The sequence below is a fragment of the Periplaneta americana genome, chromosome 1 (assembly GCF_040183065.1).
Source record: "Periplaneta americana isolate PAMFEO1 chromosome 1, P.americana_PAMFEO1_priV1, whole genome shotgun sequence".
NCBI classification, from domain to species: domain Eukaryota; kingdom Metazoa; phylum Arthropoda; class Insecta; order Blattodea; family Blattidae; genus Periplaneta; species Periplaneta americana.
The window spans coordinates 165,868,691-165,884,018 of record NC_091117.1 but is presented as its reverse complement, the minus strand read 5'-3'; the positions used below and the strand labels follow the sequence as shown (position 1 = coordinate 165,884,018).

At 36.0% G+C, this 15,328-nt stretch overlaps 1 protein-coding gene across 1 annotated transcript; it reads left to right on the top strand.

The window, feature by feature from the left end:
- The first annotated feature begins 6,987 nt into the window (after positions 1-6,987).
- Positions 6,988-15,071, top strand: LOC138709352 (coagulation factor XI-like). The gene is made up of 5 exons (XM_069840068.1): positions 6,988-7,066; positions 7,191-7,285; positions 8,635-8,782; positions 10,742-10,891; positions 13,564-15,071. The coding sequence occupies exons 1-5, from the start codon at positions 7,049-7,051 to the stop codon at positions 13,861-13,863; spliced, it is 711 nt and encodes a 236-aa protein (XP_069696169.1). The 5' UTR covers positions 6,988-7,048; the 3' UTR covers positions 13,864-15,071.
- The last annotated feature ends 257 nt before the right edge of the window (positions 15,072-15,328 follow it).

Sequence of the window (15,328 nt, the reverse complement as noted above, 5' to 3'; positions counted from 1 at the left end):
CTTCCTCAAACAAAAATCATAAGAAACAAAAAGAGACCTGTTAACTTAAAATCTTGTCCACATCCCATCAGCTTCTATTACAGCTCTAAGTCGATCCGGCATGGATGTCACGAGATTGTGGAATAAGTTCTGATCCCTGGCGAGATCTTCCTAGGTGTCAACAACTTGATCCCACAATTCGTCTCGATTTCGAGGGCGTCAGTGGGCATAGGTGGCTATCCTTCTCTTTTTCAATTCCGCCCATAAATTTTCGATGACATTCAAATCAGGTAACTTCGGAGGCCAATTAATGATTTCGATCTCGGGTCTCCTTTGAAACCATCTTTGAATGCTTGCAGCATAGTGCACGGGATGGTTATCCTGCTGGAACAGCAATGTTCCTTCGGGAAAACGTTCTCGGGCGGAGGGAAGGAATATATTTTCCAGAATGTGCTCGTAAGTTCCCGCATTAAACCGGCCATCGATGCGTCCTATAACGCCAGGTCCATCGTAAGACATCCACCTCCAACACGATATGCTAAAGCGCCCCCATCTTTCACGTCGGTGCATATAGCGCTGGTCTTGTCGGAGACATTTCTCCAATCGAAATCCACTCGATTGGTAGCGAAGGCAAGACGATCGACTGCTTGTGCTTCCCCCAATATTTCCATTTGCGCAGCCCTCCAGCTCCTAATACCGTGGTTCCTCAACCTGCTGATCACAGTCTGTGAAGAGCCGGGAAAGTTAGATGGGAACGCTATTAATAAAATATTGTAATAATTACTCAACAAATGACATAGCCTAAGGACTCTAAACCTTTGTAAAAGTTTGTCTATTATTATATATATTTTTAATTTCATTTTAATTGTTAGTTTTTAATATGTATGCATTTACATTGTATATGTGTGTATAAATGCATTCATTAGATTAACGTTTATAATATTATAACTTGTAATTTTGTATGGTTTGCGATCATTAACACTCAATTTCAGGACTTTGTAAAACTCTGTTTCAACGTTACTTAGCTATTTCAACGTTATTTAGACAAAAAAAAAAACATTGTGTAGACTAAGAATCGAACTTGCAATCTTCTACACAAGACGCAGAAGTCTTATCATCTGAGCTATTGAAACGACATGAAAGCTTTCCTTTCTGTGCGGAGTGTCAATCTAGTCATGAAGGTCCATTGTCGATTTAACTACACGATTTATGTATATATTTATCTTTTATTTACGTAATATTATCATATTTTTTGCAGTTTTTGAAGTGAATTTCGAAACGATGCTAGTAACAAACCGAATAGCCTGAATTTAAGTAACTCAATATTCGTTATCTTGTGTATCAGTGCTCTGGTCTCCGATCATGCGCAGTGTCTTACATCTGAGACGAATATTCAATCGTCTCATCCTTTTCCAGGGAAACTGTACATCAACGAGCCTTTTACGCACACGTCCAATATAACATCAACTGAACCACCAACCACTAAAACATTCAAATTTAAAAATTGTACTTTCAATAATTGAGGCATTGACATGGGAAAGGTCGTGACTGCCAGAAATTCGAATTTTTAGGTTTTTCATTGAGAAGGTAGTAAATGGTCATGCCAATGGCACAGAGAAGGTAGTATGTCCGTATGTAATGAAACGAAGTTGGAAAAGTAGTCACTAGATGTTGTAAGTTGTATGTGCACAGCTGTTGGCGCGGAGGAGGTAGTAACTCCTTTTACAACATCAGAGTGTGTCTAGACAAATATGGGCTGATAACTGTGCAGGGCAGAATAGGAATCGGACGATTCTAATGGTCCTGGTTTACATTACTGCCAAGAAACATTTTGATTCAGTGGACTTGAAATTCCTGGTTTCAGAACATTCCTACATGCCATGTGATAGGGAATTTGGCATCATAGAGAAAAGAAAAAAAAGATGCAAGTCCATGGTTCCAGAAGAGGTAAGGCCTAATAATGTAATAATGATGAAGGATGAGGATTTCTTCGACTTTTCTGCAGAATGTGACAATGAAAAAGTAATGGAACGGAGAAAAATTCTCTCCGGCGCCGGGATTTGAACCCGGGTTTTCAGCTCTACGTTTCTCCGTTCCATTACTCTTTCATCGTATGATGACGCAGAATATCTGCATGGAAATATCATATGTACTTCGGTACATTAAAATAATATATAGAATGTGACAAGTTTTTGAATAGAACTCCTATCAAAATCAGCACCCTCAACTGGATTAGACTCTCAAGAGCTGATTTTCCTCTAATAAAAACAAGACAGTCATTTAATGACCTTGAAATGTGGACAGAGCACAGGATTTTTAAGAAAGGACAGTCATTAACGTCAATCACTAACTTGCAGTGCTTGCAACGCCTTGAAAGAAGACCAGTCGTCCCTGATGCCAAAAAGAGACTTGTTATCTATGTTAGACTTCCTCGATGAAAAGTACCATGCATTTTACCGAAAAATTTGTGCATAATGTATAAATAACGTTAATTCTCAGTTTGGCTAAGGAGTGATTTCAATGTTGTATTTTCATAAAATAGGATTTCACAGATAAATCTGTGCCAGACTTTTCAAATTTCATATGTAACACAAACATGAGTGTATGCCTTTCATTTAAAGCAGTTTCTGTAATAATGTAAGTGAGAAGTGTTCATAAATTTGTTTTTTGCTTCCCCTGAAAAATTTTGTTTTTGGCAGTTACTACCTTTCCCATGTCAGCACCTCAATTGTTCCTTTTAAAATTATTCATGTTTATTTTTTACTTCATCATCCCTAATTAAAACTTTTCTAACATTTGTTTCTATTATTTAAGTTATGTTATAGCTTCTGCTATATGATATTATGGATAGTCACGTATCAGATATTGTTTAATATTAAGATTTATTGAATATCATCTGTCAAGTGACGTTGATTACTGGGATCCGGATAATTGAAGTGGAATGCAACTGTTTAAAAAAATTGAAACTGAATCAACAAAGCCTTCTTGACTAGTAACCGTCCATAGAGTTCAATGAAGATTCCATAGTTGGCACAACTGATAACAAGAAAACAGCTAAACATAACACACTACTGTCATCTAGCGTAATGTTGAGATGGTACAATAATACATTTGAAGACAGTTGTATTTTCGTAAGTCAATTAATATTTTACTGTATTGGAGTACTTCGTTACTTCTAATCTTTATATACTTTCTTCTAATCGTGTATTAGTCGATTAAATCCCACACGAGTTTTGATTTTCTGTAGATAAATCAAAACCTCTAGTGACATTAGTCTACTGTTGAAAAATCCTAGTGACACTTATGGCGGACAAGGTCGCAGTTAGGGTTTTTGTCGAAGTTCTCCCTTCCCCCCCCCCATATTAGGCATCTACATCATTGCGTCACCATTCCTCCATTTCGTCATCATTTCACAGCATTTCCCGATCGCCGGCTGGCGACGTATGGAGGGGGCTGGGCTAGGGACGAGCGAGGTAGGTTTGCTCGAAACCTGAGTATGCAACGAACCTTAGTATAGTCAATAGGTCTGGGTTTGGGAATTCGTCTAGCTTGAGGGTTAGCGCAACACAAGGTACTCCTCCAATTCTAATACCATTTATAGTATGTATTGAAACAATCAGAAACATGATTCGACCCGGAACGTAACAGTTCGCAGTGCTTCCCCCCCCCCTTCCGTAAATTCCACTCCATTCCAAGCCCTAGTCTTCAAAGACGGCATTTAGGCTAGTATTCATCCTGTATATTATGTATGTATGTATGTATGTATGTATGTATGTATGTATGTATGTATGTATGTATGTATGTATGTATGTATGTATGTATTTATTTACATTGCAAGTGGGCAAGCACCCGGTGGCAGTGGTATACACAATATAAACAATACACAATAAAATTACAATACACAATACAATTATACAATACACAATACAATTATATACACAATACAGTTTAACACAATAATTATACAGTTTAACACAATAACAATTATTGAAATCTGACACTCGATAAAAAAAATTAAGCTCTCTATATTTATCTCACAATTTTACAGGTTTTGGTTGGTTTTCTTCAGAGGATCGAGAGTATAATGTGGTAGAGAACTCAATAAATTTAACAGATAAGAGTAAAATATTCAGAATTTCCAAAGGGGAGGAAGTAAAGGAAGGTCAAATACCTTATCAGGTTAGAAAATACGCAAGAATAGGTAAGTCAGCTAATTTAATTATGTAGCATGTGATGATGATGATGATGATGATAGTAATAATAATAATAATAATAATAATAATCCTGTGCGCAATTTCCCATAGAGAGTCATACCTATCAGTAGACTATATCGTTGGCCTCATGTCTTTGTCTGAGCTGAGGTGGATGATCACCCAACCAGTACGAAATAATTTGTGGTTAGCACAATTCAAGTTTGCGAGTTTCGTTATCATTAACTTACGTCTGAGGGATAATTTTGTCGGTTTCTGTTGCGCGATGTAGATCCTTGGGGTTCAGTTAGAGCAGGCACAAAAATTGTCTAGGGGTAATTTTGTGATTTTGCAAAAGAAGGTAATCTATAAGAACATTGTCGTAAATTGTTTGATAAGCCTGTACTCATTATATAGATGTATCGTAATATGTGAGACCCACGTCACCAGTGGATTGAAGACACCAAAACAAAGAACATGCGTCCCAATGCACCGCGTTTCCAAGTTATCGTTACAGTCCGCGTTACCGTTTTTGGCGTGTGAAATAAGTAATGGAAACATTAAGCTAGTGTCTTACCTTTAGCGTAGTCAGTTTGACAACTGTGTTTGTCAAATGACTGATGTTACATGTATATGAAATGGTACCATTCTCAGCTGCACTAGCAACATGCTCACAAACTGGGTACTATACTCTAGGACACACGCAAAAAACGCTGGCGCCAGCTGTAAGAGCTTGTGTGGATGTTGGCAAGTGGCGGGGAGACGAGGCTTTCTGTAAGACGGAGGCACTCGGCAGGCACTGTTTGGAGTTCGACTGCCGCCTCTGCACATCCAGCCACACCATACTCGTATCACTTGAGCTGTTGACTAGGTACAGTGCGGGCTATACTAGATTGCATTTCCAACAAGAGCAGTTTGTACGATGTTGTGCGTGAGATGTAACAAGATGAATAATATTATTCAAACCAAAAATTGTCACATATATTCATTAGACGTAGGTCTATGGATTCGCCCAATATAACATTTCCTAACATATGGGCTGCGCGTTCCTCAGACCTAAATCCAATGGATTTTTATTTGTGGTACCATTGCATGGAATTTGTTTATTCAGAACCCATTCCCGCCATTGACGTCCTTCATCAGCAGATACAAGATGGCTGCAAACAAATCCGACAGACATTTTGTACGTTTGAAAGAGTGCGGAATTCTACAAGACGACAATTGCATGCTTGCATTCAAGCCGCGAGTGATCATTTTGAACATCTCCCGTAAGGGTAAGCATCTCTATCATTACTGCAACAGAATGGAAAGATAACTCGGAAACGCGGTAGCTACAATGTGACCCAAGTTCATATAGAACAGTGGTCGTCAGTGCGCTGAAATGGGTAACGGGTAAGCAGTGTCTCGAAATATTCACTGTCGTGAAGAAGGGAGAGAGAGAAAGCATACTCGCCAGCAGCCACGTATGCAGTCCAATGTCTTATCCGCTGGTACGAGACGCTGGCCTGAGGGTGCGCTGTGCTGATGAGCGCTGATCTAGAATTTTCTCTTTGTTTTGGTGTTTCCTATCCGCTTGTGACGTGGGTCTCACATATTACGATACAGCCTGTACAGTAGCATAGAGGCTAAGGCCGGCACGGTTTCTAATCACGCGTGTATTGATTTCTGGTTGGAATTTCTTCCCAGGATTTTCACTAACTGTACGGCGAATTTTACGTAAGTCCATGACGAATCCTCGGACTTATCTTGCCGAATACAATCTCGCTATCACCAATTCCATCGATGTTTAATCTCAGAGTTAATACAGGCCAGTGCCGTTTATATTGGCTATTTTAATTGCTACATGACATAAAATTACATGTTCATTTAAATTGTAGTCTGTTTATTTGTGTAAGAAATTGTGCTAAAACAACCTCCTCGAAAGAATAACTATTTTTTTCGGCCTACCTAACCCTAAATACTAAATTAGAAAGTTCTTGGAGACAGAAAATGCAGCGAAATAGTAACAAACATTTAAAAAATAATGATTTTATCTTATCCAAGACGCTTTATTCCGAGGCACATCTCTCACTAAACTCAGTGTGCTATAGTATTCCAATACACACCAACTACGTTCCTGTGAGATCACCATAACTCGTAGTTGAAATCTTCCCCTAATTCATACAATGTTAAGATTAACACCTTTGCCTTTTCATAATATAAACGTTTATATTGTGACTTTTTTTATTCTCACTTTTACCACCACACACCCGTCAACAATGTGACATATTTCTTAATAATTCACCCTACAACACAGCATCACAATAGTCGTTATTGCACTCCACACGACGACAATGACAACACACGTATATAATTGAGAAGAATAACAATGTACTCCTAATTTCAATTAATGTTCACAAAACACTATGTGCAGAACAAAACTGTCAGTTCACAGTTCGCTTGCCTTGGCTAGTTCTTCTAGCTCACTGTTCAAATTCCACTGCACTTCGAACTCAAGTCTTCCAGACGCGTCGCCCTCGCCTGCACGCTGCCACAGTTACGGACTCACTCAAGTTCACTGCACGTCGAACTCAGTCCACCTTCCTCGCTGCCGTCCAAGACTTGAAGGCTGACTGACTACTAACTAATTGAGACTGACTATAGCGCTTTTATTTATTACACCATAACTACTGGAATCTTCGATTCGCGTGGCTTACAGAATCTTCGAGAGAGATCCGCGTCGAGATGCTTCCCCTTGCTTCTTACCGCGCTATAGCTCCTACCAAAGCTCGAGTTTCCGTTTCGCCGCGCCTTCCTTCTCGCTAGATGTGCGTGCAATCCCCTGATGCGACCAGAACGTTCCAGACGGGTGCCACAATATTAATATATTTAGCTGGCTTATGTACCGACACACTTTTGTAAGTTATGTCTTGTTGCCGATAGAAATATTTGTTCGTTCGTCATAAAAATTATTACATTTCATAGTTATTGCCTCGTAACATGGTGATATTTACTTCAAAGTTTAAAGAATATTATTTACAGGTTTTAATCGTCATTTATCGAGATGTGCCTCACCGCTGTGGAGGATCCATTCTCACATCTGATTACGTCCTCACGGCAGCCCACTGTGTTCATGGGTGAGCTGAAATTTGTCTCCATGTACTGAATCTCAATTTTTAAGTTTTTGGAGAAAATGAATAATATAAAGTTAATTTCATAGAGTAATAACAAATAAGTCAAACAATAGAGTTCACTATCAATAAGAAAACCTTAGATTTAGTGTACAATGGAATTTCTGGAAGCAAAAGCTTTTTAATATTTGTCCCGTTAATTTGACGCAACAAATTCCATTTATGCAAAATCTGAGGAATATCTGCATAATGTAAGCTTATGAATAAAAAAACATATCTGAAAATAACAGTCAATTTTGTTCAAAGAGATGAGCAGTAACATTTTTGGAAATATTCAACATTTTTTCCCCCATTACTGTATCTTGTACAATAATTAAAATTGCTATGTGTCCTTCTGCTATTTGAAAAAAAATATTTTTACAATTAAAAAAAATTATTATTATTTTTTTTTTTTTTCAAAATTCAAAATTCAAAATGGTGGCAGTTTACTGTGCAGTGATGAAGCGTTTCCCTCGTAACTCATAAACTTGTTAACTTTTTCATGTTCTCTTTCTTTTATTCTATTGCTGAAACTCATGTTTACAATATCATGCTCTTTGAACTACATTCCTTCATAAATAATATTTTTTTAAATTTTGTGTTAGAAGAAAATACTGATTATTGACCATTTCTTAAATGAATTTATTTTCTACCACACAATCTATCAAAGATAGAGAAGTGATCTTGCATCATATTGTAGATATGACATGCATAAATACACACAAACAATTTCATCACATAATATTGCATAATTTTTTAGTTATGTAGGAAACACTTCATCACTGCACAGTGAACTGAATTTTGAAAAAAAAATATATATATATATATATATATATATAAATAATTTTTTTAAATAGTAAAAATATTTTTTTCATATAGCAGAAGGATAGTGTTTTACACATACTAATTTTAATTATTGTACAATATACAGTAGTGGAGGAAAAAAAAGTTGAATATTTCCAAAATTTTACTGCTGTAAGCTGTACCTAACTCCTTAACTGTGAATCGTGTTAAATGTTATGCACAGTTTAAATAATTGTTAGTTTTTTATTCTCGCATTTAATTAAATTTATCTTAAAGTATTATGTTTGTTTTTGTTCTTTGGAATAACTTATACATAATATTTTTTTTAATAAATTGTCCAAATCATAATTTTAAATGCCCTTTAGTGTGCGCAAAGGGATGTTCAGATTTTTATGGGGTGCTTGTGCACCCTTTCGCATCCCTTAGCGACGTCCCTGAGTCCTATGGAGTAGAATTGAAAATATTATTTAATAATGTACTTCTCTAACAACATTCCCAATCTTATTTTGAAGAGTGGTTGATCCCTCCAAAGTGATCGTAGTAGCGGGAACCATCTTCCTCTCATTTGACCCTCCTGCTGTGAAGACTACAGCCTCCGAAATAATGGTATATGACCAATACACGGAACCAACTGCGGGCATGGACTTAGCGATCCTGAAGGTAAGAAAACTGAAATTCTCGTTTAGTTTTTCTTCTCCTAATGGAAACCACAAAGAGATGCATATTACAAATTTTGAAATATAAAATACAATACTGGTAAGTTAGAAGATAGAGAAAACATGGTTTTATAAATTAAAGAAATATTCATCTGGGAGTTCTGCATTAACTTACTGTAAATACAGTGTTTCATAATTATGTGTACAAACTGCAGCAATAAGTGGAGGACAAAGAAACAAGACAAAATGTTATAATAAACAGAGGTCCGAAAATCAGCCGTTTTCGAAATCTATAGTGTTTTATTATGACTCGTCAGGAGCAGGGTATTATATTCCATAATATCAAGAAAGTTATTTCATACCATGTTCATCCTCCTCCAGTCTTGACACTGAATTGCTAGCTATTGATGCTGCTCTTCAGTGTGTTACTCAAATTTCTGAAAAATCTATTTGCAACCAAGACCTCTTCAGGTGATATCTCTATCCAGTGCTTTTGCTTCGGTAAAGTCTCATTTTATAAATCTATCGATCAACAATTGGCTCTCTTCTGACAAAGGAAAAATTTTATAGTGTGTACAAAAGAAACCAAATGATCTGAAAATGTACAAAAATTTGCCCAGACATGTTCAAACATTTTTAACAAAAGCCAGAACAGGTCACATTGTCACACAATTGTACCTACACTGATTTCACATTTCTGATAATCCTACTTGTCTGTGGTGTAATAATCATGATGAAGATCTTAAACACATTCTTCTATACCGGTACTATCCATCCATAAACCACAAAAGAAGTAAATTAAAATCATCAGTACCAGTTGCAGAAGACACAGCCCTGCAGTATATATTGACTACACCCCGACTCTGGCTACTAGCAACAAGCATCTATAATGAACACTGATCAAAATACCCCTAATTTCTCGTGAAAAACAATAACTGAATAGACTACAGTGAACTATAGTGGACTTTATGTTGTCAGCAAACAGCTGGATACATTAAAAAGATTGACTGATTGTGAAACTTGGACTCTCACTTTGAGAGAGGAACAGAGATTAAGAGTGTTTGAGAATAAGGTTCTTAGGAAAATATTTGGAGCTAAGAGGGATGAAGTTACAGGAGAATGGAGAAAGTTACACAACGCAGAACTGCACGCATTGTATTCTTCTTCTGACATAATTAGGAACAAAAAAATCCAGACATTTGAGATGGGCAAGGCATGTAGCACATATGGGCGAATCCAGAAATGCATGTAGAGTGTTAGTTGGGAGGCTGGAGGGAATAAGACCTTTGGGGAGGCCGAGACGTAGATGGGAGGATAATATTAAAATGGATTTGAGAGAGGTGGGTTATGATGATAGGGACTAGATTAATCTTACTCAGGACAGAGACCGATGGCAGGCTTGTGTGAGAGCGGCAATGAACCTCTGGGTTCCTTAAAAGCCGTAAGTAAGTAAGTATGCAGAATGGAGGTGTCTGATTTCAGTAGTGAGGGCTAGTAGTTAAACAAGCATTATGTAACAAATATTCAAAATAAATGAGAGTATTCCTTACTTGTATTATCAACAAGTAGAAACTAATTATAAATATCACACTTTAATAAAACATTATTTTCACAGCTACAAGACTCCCTGAATCTAAGCAACCCACTGATAGACACCATTCCTCTTACAAAGGACCCCGTTGTCCCAGGAAGACTGTGTCTTGTCAGTGGCTGGGGTTACACAGCCTGGGTATGAATAAATTATGTAGAAGACAAAATGAATCAAAATAATAATGATAATAATTTGTGTGTATGTGTTCGTAACTACATAGCCTACGTGTTGTGTGTATGTGTTCGTAACTACTTAACTTACGTGTTATATGTATGATGTGTTCGTAGCTACACGTGTGTTATGTATGTGTTCGTAACTATTTGTGTGTTTTGTGTGTTCGTAGCTACATGTGTGTTGTGCGTATATTTTCAGGAAGGAATACAACAAAAGACTAAATTACTATTGTATGCAGAATTACCAGTCATTTCAAATAAGCAGTGCTCGAGAGAAATGAGAAAACACATAATTGAAGGAAGAATGTGTTGCAGCTGTAGAAAGTCTGGTGGAAATTGCCCGTGCCAGGTGAGAATGCATTTGGAAAATCTGGCAGAAGTTGTCTGTCAATTGAGAGAGAAGTGGTAGCAGTATTATGAAGTTTTGCGGAAGCTGTCCTTATCTTGTAAGCACATGCATTTAGCAAAATCTGTAGGGAGACTGACTAATAGTCTATGTACAGTAAGATCAGCAATAACCAGGTTATAATATAGTACAGTAAGAAATGTATTTTTATCCATCTTGAATCTTGAGTACACTACTTTTAACACTTAAATACAAATGATTGATAAAATGGCAAACTTACTAGTGTTAATTATATAATATAATATAACATTATACATAAGACCAACAGTTCAGCCACAATTTTATTACATATATTAAATTTTATACCTGTATTTTATATTTTAGATTGTTATTCATCGTAAGTCAATCATAAATAGTTGTTTCATTTTATTATTATATAAAGGTTGTGTTTAATCAGTTTGCACACATTCTACAACAAAGACTTAAAAATGTACAAGATATTGTATGCAAATTGCCTGATGATGCCCGAAGGGCGAAAATGTTTGCTTTAACTTTCATAATACACAATGATCATTTACATATGTAAATGTCATTGATTTTATACTTGTGATATGTCAATTAGATTGAACCTCAAATAAAACAATATTATGTTATATTATATTATATTGACTATCGGAATATCTTTTTCATCATGCTTTCTAAGTTAATTATATAAGCAAGGGTGGCTTACAGCTGTTTCGGTGTATACTGTACACCATCATCAGAGCCTATTAGATCCTGGCGTCATCTAGATATCACTGCCTGTTGTAGGGGTCTGTTTGCGTGTTGACGCTCTATTCCTACTGGTTTAACAGCTCTATGAGACTACATGTAAAGATTGGGTACTAAAGAGGGCACTGCGACATTCCTGTGTAGAACGTATGGCACTTTCTGTTTGTACAGCACAAACCCACATGGCAGTCAAGTAGTTTCTCTGTGTGTGTAACTACACTTCGTACCCACATGTTTTGGATATACAATGATGTTTTTATGGTCTGGGAAGATGATACATGCTGAGAGCTTTTGGTCTAAGACCCGATTTCACGAGCCAATCTCAAAAACAATTAAGGAATTCCATTTGTTTAAGAAAGTAAAGAAATTGAATATTTAAGCAACAACTTGAAGAAGCCATTCAACAGAATTAAAATAGTGCTTAGGTATCCTGCAGAGTGTGAAAAAAGGTTCAGAATAATGAAAAATACACTAATCAAGCTAAGGGACAATTAATGTGTATTCACACACTATCATCTCTGTTGTTTACTTATATCAGTAAATTGATCTACTTTACAAGATTTTCCAGCAAAACTATTTTATAAGTTGGAAAAAACACCCCCTCTCACAAACTGTTCTTGTTGCTGGCAGAAAAGCATTCCTAGTGCATACTGTGTAAGGGTAAAGGCTTGTAATAATAACCCTTCGTAGAAAAAATAACATACAGTAAGTTACCGGTACTTCATATATTTTTTTTTTCTGCAGCCAAAAAAAAAGGTAGCTAGAGAAAGACAGTCGGATAATCCGCCAATTAGTTAATAGGGTAATGGATAATCAGGGTTCTTATTTGTCTGATTGAGTTACTGAATTTAGCATAGTTTTTTTTTTTTTATTTATGTAACCGAGAAAATGTTCAATTTTGAAATTCCAGTGCAAGTTTTCAGGTCCCAACCCTCTGTAAAAACACTCTCAGAAATATAACCAGGCTTACTGTATTCCAAAACATCTTCTGCTCATAAGTTTGTTGTAGTTAGAATACCGGTACAGGTCTCAAAGATGAAAAACTGATGCTGTAACATCACAAACAGGAACAATTTTTTTGTAGTCTACTGATATCTGTTTACTTTTTATTTCAGTTCTCTTTACTTTTGTGTTTAGATAGCTTGGCCGGTCAAAACATTATGAGCAGTAAACCAGGCAAGTCCATTTTTTATACTAATAATGAAAAAACGGGGTGTATAGGTTAGTTGCTGTGCAGCTTCTGTAGAATTTATTACTTTTCCTTGTGCAAGATCACAGTATACTAACTACTACAAAAACATTAATATCCTAAAGGAACCAATAAAGACATAGTTCATTTTGTTATGGGTGGAAGAGTGAAAAGAGAAGACTATATTTCATTAAGTACGAATGTTTGGATAGCAGTGAGTGGAAAAATTGTGATCGCTCATGGAGTGCAAGTACATATATGTGACGAATGTTTTTCAACATAGTTAGGGGAGAGTTGGGTAGTATCGGACACCGGGTAATATCGGACAGTGCGTTTTTTTCATCTACCACCAGATGGTAGTACCTGAATGACATGGTTACGTTTCTGTATGTGACATCACAGAAACGTAACCATGTCATTCAGGTACTATCATCTGGTGGTAGATGAAAGAAACTCACTGTCCGATATTACCCGATGTCCGATACTACCCAACTCTCCCTTAGAACTTACGTCAGCATGCATGGGGTTCTCCTCCTTCCCCGTTCTGCCCCCCTGAGTATGCTGGGAAACTGAAAACTGACTCAAGCCACATCACCCCTATTCAAATGTTCGCATTAACATTAACCAAGCTATTTAACCACAAAAGTACATTATACGGTTTCAATTACAATGAAATTAAAAACTATTTATAAATGCACAGCTTGATTTATTGCAGGGCGACTCTGGTGGCCCTCTGATTTGCGGAGGGTTCCAGGTGGGTATTGTATCCACAGGCGTCTTCTGTCTGGGTTCCATTTATCCCAGTATCTTCACAAATGTGAGATTCTACAAGTCTTGGATAGATGAGCGGGTCTTTCCCAGTGACAATGCAGCAAACATAAATTGTGATTCCAAACTGTTGAAATTCATAATCATATTAATATTGATGCGAAAATTTACTTTTGAATCGATTTTACAACTGCATTCGGTTTATTATGCCACAAGGCGTGTAAAACGTTACAAAATGATGACTTAGCCAGATGAGTCTTTTGTGGTAAAGAAAAATTCTCAAAATGTTCTACAAAAGTGATATGTGTGCCATGAAGTCTAGGACGGTACATAGTGTGTGTGGCTATTTTGTGAAACATGTGCACAGGAAAGGAAATAATATATCAAGGTATCAAACAATAAAATTAAGTCATGGGAAATATCCAGTACGAATTGAAGTCGTAATGAAAACCTAACACTGGAATGAATGCAATATTTCAATTACCTCGGAGATATATTACTTTTAATGATGACAAGGACAAAGAACTTGAATAAATATCATGTGTGGAACAATTAACAGAACACAAAAAATACATGCAAAGACACGAATATCAAATTTTAAAATCTAATGGTTGTCTCCACCTTACTGTTATAATTAGACTCCGGAGTTTAGGTAAAAACCTATTTTAATCCTTAAAACATAAGTTCATAAAAACTTGCAAGTACACGTTTCATATAAAACTATGCCTAAAATTGGTGCTATTATTTTAATAGCACCTAAAAATGCCTATTTTGACCTTTTAAGTATGTTTTATCTCTAATAGGTCAAAACATTCATTTTTATTTCGAAAATTTGTATTTTAAATTCCAAATGTGTTCCTAGTTCTGTTGGAAATAAAGTTCTGCAGGGAAATGTAGGACTGAAGGACCTGCGTACTGCTTCAGATATCCTAGCAGGGAAGAACATGGATTTACAATGTAACATTCCTGTCCAACTAGTGTCAAAATTGAAATGCTCCTGTTACCTCAGTGAATGTGGAGCATTCATTTTCAGCATACAAATTTGTGTTGAATGACAGACGGCATTGCTTTTTAGTTGAAAATTTATAAAAAATTATTAGTAATTTATTGTGAAGCTAATTATGGATATTAATGGACAATGCTCGGTAAAAATTGATTATATTTGACTTGTTTGTGTTCTGAATTTATATATAAAACTTATTTTTCATATTTAATTGTTTAGTTTAAGTATAACTAGTTAGATATTTGTTGTTCTTGTACTTTTAGTAGTAGTAATGGTGTATAACCATTTAAAATTATTAAATTCTGGAAGTGAATTCCTGATGATTTGAAACATGTTTTTAAAGAAAACATTATTTTTTGTTAGAGCCTATTTTCAATTCTTTAGAGACTATTTGCTACACTTTTAAGCCTATTTTAGACACCTAAAATTACATTTTAACGACCTAAAAATCCGTACCCTAGTTATAACAGTGACTCCTGGGTAGTGAAGAAGAATAATTCCAGTCATATCTAAGCAAAGAAATGAAGTTCTAAAAATAAGCTAAACACTACACCAAAATGGATAGGATACCTAATGATAGCCATTCCAAACTACAGTGCCATGGCACTTAAATGTGTCCTGAGAATTTAAGGAGGAAATTATGAAAATGAAATAAAACCACTGAATGCTTTAAAACGTTCAAAATCCAAATAAAATCACAGCATAACAA

Bases quoted from the DNA above. Each gene is read 5' to 3' on its own strand.
- LOC138709352 (XM_069840068.1), top strand. The intron at 7,286-8,634 runs GTGAGCTGAAAT...CTTATTTTGAAG, and splicing joins GCAGCCCACTGTGTTCATGG to AGTGGTTGATCCCTCCAAAG. The intron at 8,783-10,741 runs GTAAGAAAACTG...GTATATTTTCAG, and splicing joins TGGACTTAGCGATCCTGAAG to GAAGGAATACAACAAAAGAC.